This window comes from Pleurodeles waltl, chromosome 6 (assembly GCF_031143425.1).
Source record: "Pleurodeles waltl isolate 20211129_DDA chromosome 6, aPleWal1.hap1.20221129, whole genome shotgun sequence".
NCBI classification, from domain to species: Eukaryota; Metazoa; Chordata; class Amphibia; order Caudata; family Salamandridae; genus Pleurodeles; species Pleurodeles waltl.
Genome location: NC_090445.1, coordinates 1,317,750,427 through 1,317,765,231, shown reverse-complemented (window position 1 = coordinate 1,317,765,231; position 14,805 = coordinate 1,317,750,427). Strand labels below are relative to the sequence as shown.

At 47.2% G+C, this 14,805-nt stretch overlaps 1 protein-coding gene across 2 annotated transcripts in view; it reads left to right on the top strand.

Annotated features, from left to right (window-relative positions):
* Window positions 1–14,805, top strand: part of MMRN2 (multimerin 2) — a 242,478-nt gene that overhangs the window by 206,183 nt on the left and 21,490 nt on the right. For both annotated transcript variants that reach the window (XM_069240619.1, XM_069240618.1), the window contains exon 4: window positions 3,349–3,426. In XM_069240619.1, coding sequence (XP_069096720.1) covers window positions 3,349–3,426 — 78 coding nt within the window. The remainder of the gene's footprint in view (window positions 1–3,348; window positions 3,427–14,805) is intronic.

The window sequence follows — 14,805 nt, the reverse complement described above, 5'->3', positions numbered from 1 at the left end:
TATCATTCACGGCTGTATGCCATACCCCTGATCCCCTGCAAAAGATAAAAGGTGTGAGTTATTATATAGGCTTGCAACAAGTTTGTCATGTTGCATGGTAGTTGTTATTTTGATTTGGTTGTGTCTCATACGTGTTTGTGGTATGGTATGAGTTCCTGGCCTTGTGCAAAGTTTTCTGTGTTGTTGAACATGACAAACCTCGCTCTAGGACCTGGGACATATATTTTGGAATCCTAACTGATGCTCAGTATGCATGTACCATGTGTTGTGAAGTGCACATGTGTATCAGTGTGCTATTACTAGAGGGGACATGACATATCCTCACAACACAATGGGGTCAGATGTGTTGACAGCGTGGTAGCCCTACTGAGCCTGGACATCCCAGCCATTTTGACTTGTGTCATTACAGATGAAGTGCAACACTTAGGCCCATTTTAATGAGCAAGTGACAATGCACAACACAGCTCCAACATTGGCAGCACTGTGCTGCAACATTTTGACTATGCAGGAATGCACCATGTGTGACATGTTACTAGGCAACCCTTTGTTGCCTCCTGCGCCTGCGCCTAGTATGTAGCTGTGCACCAAGACTACCAACCTTTCACCAGGGTGCTTGGCTAGCTGCCCTGTGGAGGTGGATGTATCTATGCTGGTTGGGACAATTTCCTATACATATACATTTTTGATGGCCAATTGGCTGTTTCTGTGTGTGCAGCCGTATGCAGCATGCATAGATGGCACATCCATATGAGGTCAAATCACAGTCTATTTCCTTATTGCAACCTGCAAACAACACCTCTGGAGTGGTGTTTGATGTTGGCACTGCCTCCGGTTTTAGGTGACACCTGCATCATAATGCTATGTATCTTGCGGTGACAGACCTGTAGCTACACACATTGCAAGCCTCTTCCACGCTAAGCGATGCGTGGGAGGGTGACCAATTTCCAGTGTGTCTTCAAGTCAAAAAAGAGTGGTCATCCGCAAACTTGTACATACAGTGCAGGCCATGACAATGGCACTGGGGCTCTTACATAGGCCCCTTAGTGATCCTGAGTGGCAGCTGATGTTTGTGCCAGCCATCAGGTATCCAAGTCTGTGTGTCCCATTGTTTCAGGATGATCAACAACACTACCAGTGTCTCTCCTATCTTCCAAAATATGAATCAGCACTTACACTGTCAACACATGCACAGTGCAGGCTATGGGATGGAGCTCTGCTACTTAGCAAATGTGTCCCTTAGCACAGTGCATGTAAGGTCGGTGATGTCCTAAATACTCCTACAGGGTCCCACTATGGCATCCATGATCTGCACTGTCTAACAGGGACTCTGCCCCATGGTGAGACATTTATTGTTTATAGTATGGACATGATGGTGTTGTGGGTCATTAAGTGGTGCATGTGAGGTGGCACTAGAGAACGTGTGGTGCAACTTCTCACAAATCTGGCACATGGGATGTGATGGCCATTGATGTTGTATTCCTATGTGTGTGACCCAATGCATCAGACAGTTGTATATGCACACTACAGGTAAGTCAGGTATGTGTTGATGAGATGTAGTTGGTATTGGCACCAGTTGTCTGGCATGTGATGTTTGTTCTGGCAGAGACTTGCACAGCATGATTTGAGGGATCTGTGCCTATGTGTGACTTACGTTACATGAGCATGGTGTATGTCATTGACATTGCTGTGCTATTCTTTGTTTGGTGCACTGTGTGTGTGAAGTGTATGTAGTGGACAACCTGTGGGCACTTTATGGTTTGTGTACATCTTCTGTTTGCAAAGGGTACATATCTGCACCTGTCCTTCATGTGATGTGCCTGTCAAGTTGTGGGTGTGTTACCTACATGTGGGTATATGTGTTTGTTGTGTGTACTGATTGTGCTGTACAGCAGCATAGTGCATATGTGTTGGTACCTGCACATCTGTGTTACCCTGGCCATGTGTTTTTGGAGTGGTGTATGTTCTGTGTGTCCTTCAGGGTTGGTGTGTTGAGTGTATATTGCTAGGGTTGTTGACTTACCCACAAGTAGGCCATTTCCATATTGTCCATCCTGGAAGTATTTGTTGATCCTGCTGTGCCTGAATATGTAGGCGTCAAGGACACTCACAGGGTACTTGGCCAAAATGTTTGTGAATAGTCCCCAGTGGTCTACTATGGCCTGCACATTTAAGGAATGCCTGTGTTTGCGATTCCGGTATAAATGCTCTGTTGCTGCATGTGGAACAAGTCGGACATGGGTGCAGTCAAGTGCACCGCGCACATGCGGGAAGCCATCAAGTTGGTAGAACCCCTGTTTTATCTCATTCTGCATTTGCTGGTTGTTGGGTAAGCAGATGTGATGGGGTGTCAGAGAGATAATTGCTTCAAACTCCTTTGGCAGGAGCACTGAGAATGACCGCTGTGATACACCAGCAACTAGGGCACCCATTGTTTGAAATGAGTCACTTGCCAGCACGTGCAGGACAGCTAGCAACTTTGTCGCAGGTGGTATATTATGTGGGGTCTGCGGGCTGGCTGTGATCTGCGGCTCAATGTGGTGCAGCAGGTGTAGTATGGCTTGCCGGTTGAGTCTGTATGTCCTTATAATATCTTGTTCCCTGAGGCCAAGGAGGGTTGCCCTGTTTCTGAATATCCTCTCCTGCCTTCTGCGTTGCCTTTGTGAGCCCCGTTGTAGTGGTGGTGGTTGTAGTTGTTGTTGCTGTCCTCTGCGTCGTCTCGCAAGCTGGAGCAGTATCTCTTCCATGTTGTTCTGTGGGTTGGTAATGTTGCCTCTGTGTGTTTTCCTTAAGTAGTGATGTATGGGCCTCATTTTAATGCCTGGTCTGACCCAGGCTTTAACATTTGATGCAAATCGGAATTAACGTCATTTTTTGGGTCCACCTCCCACCTGTGCCTCATTTTTGCCTGGGTGGATAAAAATGGAGCTAGAGGCTTAGAGTCATTTTATGGACGGGAACGCCTACCTTGCATCTCATTGACGCAAGGTGGTTTCACGCATCCAAAAAATGACATTACCTCTAATATTTTGATGCTAGACGGGTCTAGCGTCAAAATATAAATATGGAGTTAAGTTTGAGCTGAATTAGCATAAAATAACATTATGCTAATTCAGCACAAAGCAAGTATAAATCTGGGCCTAGGTCCCTGGCCTCATACAAATGAGGAAACACCCATATCTGAGTGCTTTGCTATAGAAAGTGCCTGCACGCTCTTATTGAATAGTAAATTGCACCCCTAAAGCGTGTATGGATCAAAGGGCAAAGGTTGTCTAATCTGATTCTAAACCGTTCGGGAGACATTGAACATCAATGTTTATTAATAAGAAGATTATCGCCTCTTTATTGCAGATCCAAATGCTATTTTGATTCCGACCAGTCACATCTCAGAGATAAGAGGCGAGATGGAAAGCCCGTTTCCAGAAGAAGGTATGAAGTTCAACTGTTCTTCTTTAAAACTTTTTGTATTTTTCTTATGCCATTTTCTTCGAAAAAACGTTTGAAAATAGTTCTTTAAAAAATATGTAAAAGTACAGGGTATGCCCTAGTCGGCGATAACCAAACATAAACAGAAGGACATGATATTGTAGAAAATGTGTTTGTGGTACATAGTTAAAGATACGTTCTTAAAGGAGTAATAATTAAGTAATTACGAAGTAATTATAAGGAGAACGCCCTTTAAAACCAATTTTTCGAATACACTTAACGACCCCTGACTAATAAAGTATACAAGGACAGCAAGGGCCATGTTAAAAATGAAAACAGAATATTTTATTTAAAGTCCTATTTGCCATGTCTGGGCATTTGCAGAAACTACAAACAGCCAGTATTTTTCTCTGGCAAAAGTGGCAACCCTAAAAGCAACTGCTGGTTCATAGATGGATGTCTGTGCCACTTCCTTTGATCTTGTTAAGAAGAAAGCCCAATCAGCTAAAAAAAAAAAGGTTTTAAAAACTTTATTTACATTATAAAGCCTGGCATTCAGATGGGTTTTTTAGTGTGTCATATTTATTCTGCTGTAATCAGCTGCTTTCCTTCCCAGTCATAAACTGCTACGTTATCCTCAGGAAGAACGAAAAGTGATGGATGGATTACATGAACTCATGTCTGCCAATGTAAATTACTTTGGAGTTGGACTTTGGACTGTGTCCTACTCATTTTATTGGCTTTTTAAGGGTGAAAGGCTAACTGGACACTGTAGGATTCAGACCAGTGAACTAGCCAACTCAGCCATCAGACCCAGCTATTCCCTAAATCCCTTCTTGCCAAACCCTTCCTCTGGCTGTTTGCACAAACTCTGTCAGAGGCTGAGTCCTGTTTATATATATAGCATTTTAGTTGTGAGCTCATCCAGATCATCATTCATGCCAATCAATCTACTCAGACTTTTACTTCCAACATTTTCCCCTCTCAAGGCCTATTTAAGTAGAGCCTAGTTCACTCTCCCCTTCGTTCCCACTGAGGATACCAGGGGCATCTGTAATTCTAAAAGTGGGATTACGAGGTGTACCCTTAGAGCAGTGATACTCAAAGTACAGCCCGGGGGCCGCATGCGGCCCTTTTGATCTATACATGTGGCCCCCAGGGCAGCAGTAGGACTAGGCTGTTGTTTACTCGACTTAACAGTCAATACTTTATTTAAACACTATTGAAGATAAAGAAAGGAAGAAAGGAATTTGTCCTGAACGTCTTAACTACAGGAACACTTTAATTTTTTAATAAAGCTTGCAGCAATTGTCTGCAACTATGATAAGGGTTCTTAAAAATTAAAAAAAGTGTATTTCATTTACACGAAGGACCATTTAATTTTACTACATCAGATTATATCAGTGCATGGAGAAGTATTTCCTTTTAGGAACAATAGATTTCAAACATAAATTCAGAAACATTCATTCCTACCCCCACCTTGATAACAATGCCAATGTGAATTAAGAGGCAAGTGCGTTATCTGCACTCTTTGATTGGCCTGATTTGCTATTACACATGAACAACTTCATAGTTTATTAAATCAAACACAGGAGAAGGGTTCGCACAGCGCTCATACTGAAGTCATGCATTGTGAAGTCCTCCTACATACAATAATGAAGAAAATGAAGGGAACGTGAAATTAAACAATTGACTAGGATCACACAATTTGGTAAAGTGGGAAAGCTGGGATTAATGCCACGTTTTCCGGTTTCACATTGAGTGATTCAGCCACTAGATCTATATGCTTTGCTGCCCCCTACACCCACCATAACACCACAACCCCCCCATCCAGAGCCCCCCCTACACCTTTGATCGCTATGCTGCTAGCATTAGTGCGGCCCTCGGTCACACCACAGATCAAACTTTGTGGCCCCTGGAAAAATGTTTGTGAGTACCCATGCCTTAGAGTATCCTTAAAAACAATCAATTATTTGGAATCGAGAATTCCACATTTTCCGAAGGAATTTTACTTAGATGTTTCTACAGCTTTACACTGCTGAAATGTCCAAATCAAAGACTCCTCATCTCCACAGTTATTGCAGATTTTATAATTCTGGATACATTTGGAAGATTTGTGTCAGTATCTCCATCTTCAGTGATCTATAACCAAAACAGCAATCTATCCATGAATCTGTCCATGAAAGTTTACCCCACCTTGTCACCCCAGATAATCATGCTTGTTCACTCGCATCCTTCTTAATGGTTCAAATCTGTTTTATTCAGTTTTTTAAATACAACATCCCTCATCTACATCCAGTTGGCTGGAGAAGGGGTAAAGAATCACAACTGGGGGAGCAATAAGGGAAAAGAAGAGAGGGGGAAGCGGAGAAAGAGGCAGAATGCAAGGGGGCAAAAAGGGATGGGTGGAAGGGTATGTCCAAGGCATCCAGTAGTCTGTCGATAATATTGGCTCAGTACCAGCATTCCAGGTATACTGCAAGCCTGGAAATGCTAGCTCCCTACAGTCACAAAATCATCAGGTGCGTTCTGCTGTTTCTGGCCTTCCATAAGCAGGGCTTTTCATAAAAATAGGGGCAAGTCAGTTCTTGAAATTCTTGAGCCAGGAATTAAACAGCCCCACATTCTGTCGAATTGTAACAATTTATGATCCAGGGAGACCGTGTTTCTGAATCTGATTGAGGTCCCACAATTTATGTAGCTGATACAAGTGGGTCAGCGTAGTATCAGAGCCCCGTTTGTGATGGTTTTCCCTTTGTGTAACCATAAGGGGTAAATTACTGCATTAGGGAGCCCCAAGGGGACATAGCTGGGAAGGGTGGAATTTCTGTATCGAATATATCATTAATGCCTTTTAGGACTTCTTCCCAATACTGGTTGAGTTTATGGAAGCACCACTGGGTCAGGGTGTCTGAGTGGCCTCAGTGGTGCCAGCAGCCATCTGAGCTGCCTCTTTTCCATTTTTCCAGCCTAGCAGTGGTATTATAAGTGTAATGGGTTACCTTCAGCATTTCCTGTTTCACTCTGACACTAAAAGAGGCTCTGTGCGTCCCGTAGAGCATGTCTGACCATCCTTTAGACATGAATTGGCAGTCCAGCTCTACTTCCCACCTCTTCTGTGTGGGTGATTTCTCAGTAGAGGTGGCTGTAGGAGGGTGGCTCAGTTTATGATGTACACATTTGGTGTGGCACCCTATACTGAATCTAGGCAACCCTTAGTGATAGTGTTTAGGTGTCCTAAGCTTATCCAGGAGGAGTGTAAAGTGATTGCAATACCACAATAGTCAGCCAGTATCTGTTACACAAGAAAGGGTGAGTGTTTGCATTGTTCAGCACTCCGTCCATCATCCTTTTGTGTTGCTAAACTTGCCGTAAGTGGGAAGGGTATGCCCAGTCGTGGCTCCCTTGCTCACTGTGCCACTGGATTCAAGCTAGCCTGGCTGATGAAGGGTGAAACCCTGAAACCGGTCCCAGGATGCTTGTTTCCGGTCCAGTAAGGACCTGGCTTGGCAGTTCGGGCTGGACTGTTCCCATGAGGAACAGGGTCAAGAGTGATTTGCATATGGCTGGGTCCAACCGGGGTGGCATGGTGAGCAAAAGAATGATGGATTAAACCCAGATCTGTGACTGGGGGTGAGTGTTTGCATTGTTCAGCACTCCGTCCATCATCCTTTTGTGTTGCTAAAGTTGCCCTAAGTAAGAAGGGTATGCCCAGACGTGGGTCCCATGCTCACTGGGCCACTGGATTCAAGCTAGCCTGGCTGATGAAGAGTGAAACCCTGAAACCGGTCCCAGGATTCTTGTTTCTGGTCCAGAGAGGACCTGGCTTGGCAGTTTGGGCTGAACTGTTCCCATGAGGAACAGGGTCAAAACTGATTTCCATATGGCTGGGTCCAACCTGGGGTGGCATGGTGAGCAAAAGAACGATGGATTAAACCCAGATCAGTGACTGGGAGTGAGTGTTTGCATTGTTCAGCACTTCATCCTTCTGTGTTTCTAAAGTTGCCCTAATTAAGAAGGGTATGCCCAGACGTGGGTCCCTTGCTCACTGTGCCACTGGACTCAAGCTAGCCTGGCTGATGAAGGGTGAAACCCTGAAACCGGTCCCAGGATGCTTGTTTCCGGTCCAGGGAGGACCTGGCTTGGCAGTTCAGGCTGGACTGTTCCCATGAGGAACAGGGTCAAGACTGATTTGCATATGGCTGGGTCCAACCTGAGGTGCCATGGTGAGCAAAAGAACGATGGATTAAACCCAGATCTGTGATTGGGGGTGAGTGTTTGCATTGTTCAGCACTCCGTCCATCATCCTTTTGTGTTACTAAAGTTGCCTTAAGTGGGAAGGGTATGCCCAGACATGGGTCCCTTGCTCACTGTGCCACTGGATTCAAGCTAGCCTGGATGATGAAGGATGAAACTCTGAAACCGGTCCCAGGATGCTTGTTTCCGGTCCAGGGAGGACCTGGCTTGGCAGTTTGGGCTGGACTGTTCCCATGAGGCACAGGGTCAAGACTGATTTGCATATGGCTGAGTCCAACCTGGGGTGGCATGGTGAGCAAAAGAACGATGGATTAAACCCAGATCTGTGACTGGGGGTGAGTGTTTGCATTGTTCAGCACTCCGTCCAGCTGATGAACGGTGAAACCCTGAAACAGGTCCCAAGATGCTTGTTTCTGGTCCAGGGAGGACTTGGCTTGGCAGTTCGGGCTGGACTGTTCCCACGAGAAACAGGGTCAAGACAGATTTGCATATGGCTGGGTCCAACCTGGGGTAGCATGGTGAGCAAAAGAATGATGGATTAAACCCAGATCTGTGACTGGGGGTGAGTGTTTGCATTGTTCAGCACTCCGTCCATCATTCTTTTGTGTTGCAAAGTTGCCCTAAGTGGGAAGGGTATGCCCAGACGTGGGTCCCTTGCTCACTGTGCCATTGGATTCAAGCTAGCCTGGCTGATGAAGGGTGAAACCCTGAAACCGGTCCAGGGAGGACCTGGCTTGGCAGTTCGGGCTGGACTGTTCCCATGAGGAACAGGGTCAAGACTGATTTGCATATGGCTGGGTCCAACCTGGTGTGGCATGGTGAGCAAAAGAACAATGGATTAAACCCAGATCTGTGACTGGGGGTGAGTGTTTGCATTGTTCAGCACTCCGTCCATCATCCTTTTGTGTTACACCAGAAAGAATCACACCAGATGTTGCAAAAATAAAGGATTCTTTATTACAACACCAAGGGGCATATTTATACTCTGTTTGCGCCGAATGTGCGTAAAAAATTTTGACGCACAATCGGCGCAAACTCTGCCCCATATTTATACTTTGACGCCCGACCCCGCGGGCGTCAAAATTCCACCATGTGCGTCATTTTATGGAAGGGGGAAACTGCCTTGCGTTAATTATATGCAGGTAGGCGTTCCCTTCCAAAAAATGACTTTAAGGCCTGTGCCCCTTATTTATACTCTGGCGTCATTTTGACGCACAGGAGGGGATGGGCCTTAAAAAACAGCGCACAGCCTGATGTGCGCCGTTTTTTAACGCCTGGTCAGGGCAGGCGTTAAGGGACATGTGAGATCGGAAGGAGCCCAGAGGTGCCCTCCCCTGCCCCCAGCGACACCCCCTGCCACCCTTGCCCACCCCAGGAGGACACCCAAGGATGGAGGGACCCATCCCAGGGAAGTAAAGGTAAGTATTTATTTCTGTTTTATTTTGTGGCATAGGGGGGCCTGATTTTGGCCCCCCTACATGCCACTATGCCCAATGACCATGCCCAGGGGACATAAGTCCCCTGGGCATGGCCATTAGGCAAGGGGGCATGACTCCTGTCTTTGCTAAGACAGGAGTCATGTCAATGGAGGTTGGGCGTCAAGAAAAATGGCGCAAATCCGGTGTGAGGCCTGAATTTTGCCTCAGACCTGACTTGCACCATTTTTTTACGCACAACCCCCATTTTCCCATACGCCGGCGCTGCCTGTTGTGGGTCATTTTTTTTGACGCACACTAGTCCGCAGCGCTGGCTAATGTCATTCCATAAATAAGGCGCCCGCATGGCGCGTTGGAATGGCGTTAGCCGGTGGTAAAAGTTTTGACGCACAACTGCGTTGGCGCAGTTGTGCGTCAAAAAGTATAAATATGGCCCTAAGACTATACTAACACTGGTATATCTCCACTTGGAGATATCAACACACAAAATATACACTTAGCAACCTAGCCACAAGCTGGAAAAGCATAGAAATACATGGGACCCTATGTGGGGAAAATCATATACTAAGAAAGCAACAAGCAGGAAAAGCATAGATATACATGGGACCTTATGGGGGGCAAACCATATACTAAGAAAGTTCCCAACAAAGGTAAGTGTGTAGGGATTCCAGGGGCTGGGGAGTAGGAAATCACTGGAGGTAAGTACTCGAAATTCTCCAGGCGGGTGCAGGGTTGTTATCGAGCCAGGTGTCCCATAGGCTAGCACAGGACCATCGTGGTTGTATTTTTATGGATTCAGGACCCTTCCTAGTAGACCCTGATGAAACCAGTTGGCACAAAGAAGGTTGGAGAGTGTCCCCACCCGTGGATACCCATAAGACCGGACTACCTACACCAGGTAGCCCAGGTGCATAAGGGTACAGGGGCGTGGAAAAACCTCCTTAAAGTCAGTGGAAGCCTCGGTTGTCCAGCTGCTTTCGCAACCTGTGGACCAGGCAGGTGGAACCAAAAGGTGAATTCCAGACGAGAAATACCTGAAAAAGAAGGGGACAGTGTCCAGACCACTCAGAGATGTCCAGGCGGTGCAGGCAGGCAATGCTCACCCTCTTGGAGGTGAAGTTCCTGCAGAACAGTCAAGGAAGAAGTCCAGCTGCAGAGTCCAAAGGGATGCAGGAGGTCCTTAGAGTCACCCATGAGCTGTCCCAAGTCGGTCGCTGGATTACTGTAGGGTCAGTGCCAGCAACACCACCAACAGGCCTTGGCAAGCACAAATGGTTGTTGCAAGGAAGATTGTAGGTTTCTGAGGACCAGCAAGGTCCAAGTGACTCAACCCTTGGAAGAAAATCAGGGCAGGCCTTCAGTGGGAAGGAAAGCCAGCCATAGGATCCCCCACGAGAGACCCACTGGCAGCAGGCACAGTGAGACATTGAGATACCTCAGCAGCACAACAGAACAGAAGTCCCACCACGTAGGAGCTGCAGATTGGAAGCTGAGTCTGGAGTTGCAGTGTGCTGGAAGCTGGGGCTTCTAGGAGCTCAAAGATTTCTTGGAGGAAGAGCCAACAAGCCTTGACAAGAGCAACAGTCTCTGTGCACAGGGGTCCATTCCAGTGGCTGCAGCAAGGGTCTACTGTCTCAGAAGTTGGTCAGAAGACAAGTTAGACCTGGAGAGGACCACAGAACCACCACTTGTGAGCAGAGTCTTTACGTTGTCCGGGGGACAGCAGGATCCACCAGGCAGTCTGCGTCATCTTGAGGTGCCTGCGGATGCAGGGAGGTGACTCCTTCACTCCAAAGGAGATTCCTTGTTTCCAAGTCGTTCCAAGTTGTTTCCAAGTTGGCAAAGTCGACCTGGCAGAGCTCTGTGCATCTCCCTAGGGGAGGAGCTGGACAGGGGAGTGGTTACTCCCTTGTCCTTTGTGTAGTTTTGCAACAGAGCGGGAACCAGGGGTTCCTAAACTGATGCAAACCAGATTATGGAAGTAGGGTACCAAATGTACCCTTCAAAGCAGTCTGGTGGCACTCAGAGGCCACCCGCCCCAGCCCAGAGACACATATTTCAAAGGGAGAGATGGTCACACCTCTCCTTTGCAGGAAATCCTTTGTTCTGCCTTCCCCCGCTTTCGTTAAGCTCATCAGCAGGAGGGCAGAACAGTGTCTGGGGTCAGCAGCAGCATGGACTGGCAGCCAGACCCCGTAATGCTGCACAGGCAGAATGGGGGATCCTCTAAGTAACCCCCAGAGTACATGGGATCATGCAACTAGCACTGGAATCGGTGTAGTTGCATGATTTCAACATGTTTGATACCAAACATGACTAGGTTCAAAGAAGCCATTATGTTGTTGGACTATTTGTGTTGACCAGTGTCCACTAGATACCTTAAGATGGTTTCCCCACACTAATAAAGCCCAGGGAATGGAGCCCGGGGCTTGTAGGGGTAACCTGCTCCTGCAGGGGTACCCTCACATTTAGGGACATGCACCCTGCACTTGGTCTGAAGGGCCTACCAGAGGGGTGATGTACAGTGTCAAGGTGCGGTGACCATGATATAAGGCAAGCCTTATATCTGAAGTGAAAGGTGCATGTACCATTTTAGGCAGCCTGTTCTGGGAGGCTTGCAGACACAGTTTGCATGGGCTCTCATGGGTGGCATTAAACATGCTGCAGCCCATGGGAGATTCCTGGCATACCAGGGCCCTGGGTTCCCAGGTACTATATATTAAGTAATTACAGGGGTGCACCAGTATGGCAATTGTAGGGTGTAAATGTTTACCAGCAACCACATTTAGAGGGGAGAGCACAGACACTGGAGTCCTGATTAGCAGGATCCAAGTGTACTACAGTCTAAATACACTCACACCAGGCAAAAAGTAGGGCCAAAAGTGGGGGTGTTCTATGACCAGAATTCAGCTTCCTACAGAAGCTTTATTAAGAAATCAGGAGCCATATGAGAGGAGTCCTTTGTCATCCTACTTGGTGATGAGTCAATTTTCAAAGGCGGCGAGCTGCCTACTAGCATACTGATGGGTTGTTTGACCCAGTGTTTGAGCATAAAATACCACAAGTGCTCCCCGGCCGGTTCACCATATTATGACTGTGCAATGTGGGAAATTAATGAGGCCTGTATGGTCAAAAAGATCACCCATTCCCTTGCAATTGTCCTCCTGCCAGCTATGGAAGTATACCCCAAAAGAGATGGTGAAAAGTCCAGGTTACCAATGATGGGCATGAGGGGCAAGGGATGAGATGAAAGGTGCTTAGTGATGGCCACCCTATCCCAGGCCTAAACTGTTGCCCTAACTACTGGTGAGATGTAGACCCCTATGGGCCTGTTCTTTTTTTTAGGGAGCCAGGGTGTCTTTCAAATATAGACCCCTGCTATCCCTTTATCATTGAAGCACAAGTATTTCTCCAGGTGTGTTCTGTTCCATTCTACTAGATACTTCACCTGGGCCACTAGGTAGAAGGTGGAGAGATGGGGGTGTGCTCAAGCCGCCCTCTGCAAAATGCAAGTAGGCCCTCTTCCGTTCCATGCATGTTTTTTTGCCATCCCAAAAAAGGGCCTCAAATGGGTGTTGTAGTTTAACTATAGGAGTGAGGGAGGACTAAAAGGAAGGGCCTGCATAATATATTGGATTTTAGGAGGGAAAGTCATTTTCAGTGATGCCAACCTGCCCAGCCAAGAGAGGCCACATACTTTCCAAGAATGGGTATCTGTGCATGCCGTACGCAGGACATCTAAGTTGTTGCCTTGCGCTATCTGCCCAAGGATTGGATAGATTTTCAAGCCCGGATTAGGTACCCAATGGGCCACCCACAGGATCAGGTAGAGCTGTTCCAGTGGCGCTTTATCTGCCGGAGGGGTGGCAAGATTAAGGGCCTGTGATTTCTGTATGTTCACCTTGAAGTCAGAGACTCTGCCGAAGGCATCCAGCTCCTTCAGGACAACCAGCAGGAAGGTGCTGAGTGAGTGCACCTAGGACATCGTCTGCATATAATGCCAGCTTATGTTCATGGTGGCTCTTGGTGATGTCTGGTATTTTGGGATTGGTCCGTACATGCTCAGCCAGGGGTTCCACACAGAGGGCAAATAGGAGTAGGGACAGTGAGCATCCGTAGCGGGTGCCAATAGCTACTCCGAAGCTCTGCCACTAGAGTCCATTGACCCGCATGCCAGCAGTGGGGTTCGGTTAGCTGCATAATATCCATGACCGAAAGCATCCCCCAAGACCTACACTTTTCAGAGTGTGCTGCAGAAAGAGCAAATGTACCCGTTCAAATGCCACAGGAGCTGGTCACTTTATGTGGTGGAGCAGATGCTTAATATTATCAATACAGTGTCTCTCTGGAATAAAACCAGATTGATCTGGATCTATCAGACCTTTTATATATAGTGATTAAGTTGTGCAGTTAGAATACCCGTCAAGAGTTTGACATTGACATTAAGAAAGGATATTGCCGAATACAAAGAGCACCGGGTGGAGTCCTTTCCATGTTTGGGCAGCACTGTGATTACCGTTTCGCACATGGTTTCATTGAGTGTGCCTGTCTCACTGAAGAAGCTATACAGGCAGGCAAGGATTGGGGCAAGTTGGGTAGCAAATAACTTGTAAAATCCCGTAAGCCCGAGCTGCCCTGGGACCCTCCCGATTAGCAGGCGTGCTACAGCTGATAAGACCTCATCAGGGCAAATATCGGCCTCCAACAGAGACGTCTCTCTCACCGGCAGGCAGTTAATGTGTGCCATGTTTAAGTAAGCTAGGACCTCTGGTGGGTCCTTTCCTTCTGTTGTGATAAGTCTGCATAGTAGCGTTCAAACGTCTCAGCTTTATCCTTATTCGTGGTCACTCTATGGCCCCCTACCAACTGGATCTGTGAAATCCTACTTGTAAGTCTGGGTACTGGGCTTATGTGTGAGACGGTTGATGGCTTTATTGCCTTCAGCATAGTATAGCTGCTTGGTGTGAACAAGGGCGTCCTGAGCCTTGTCTACATCTAGGAGCTTTGATTGTTTCTTAACAAGTGTTACCTGACTTCGCAACCTGTGTGCTTCAGTGTGTGTGTGTGCCTCTCTTCCAGTTTCCTCACCCGAGCTACTAGGCCGGAGCATTTATCCTTCCTATCTTTATTTAATCTCACAAGATCACATTGAAGGTCCCCATAATCACCGTTTTCAGTGTGTCCTAGAGAAGGGAAGAGTATGCGTTGGGTGTATTGTTTCTTTTACGAATGTATGTAATTGCCTCCTGCCCCTCCCTCTGTGTGGAGTCATATGTAAGAAGCTTATTGTTAAGGTGCTATGCCCTGGGTGAAATAAAGAGCTCCTGAACGCAGAAGGACATAATGATAGGGTCTTGGTTGAACAGGATGGAGGCACCTATATGTGCTTGAGTTACTGCAGCTGTGAGGCTTGAAGTTGCTAGGAAGTAATCTACCCAAGCATATGTTTGATGCAATGTGAAGAAGAATGGAAACACCCATGAGGTGGGGATTCTGATTTCGCCAGATATCCGTGAAGCCTATGGGGGTCATTCCGACCCTGGCGGTCCATGTCCGCCAGGGCCGGGGACCGCGGGAGCACCGCCAACAGGCTGGCGGTGTTTCCTGGGCCATTCTGACCGCGGCGGTAAAGCCGCGGTCAGAAAAGGGCAACCAGCGGTTTCCCGCCGGTTTACCCCTGGACCAGGGA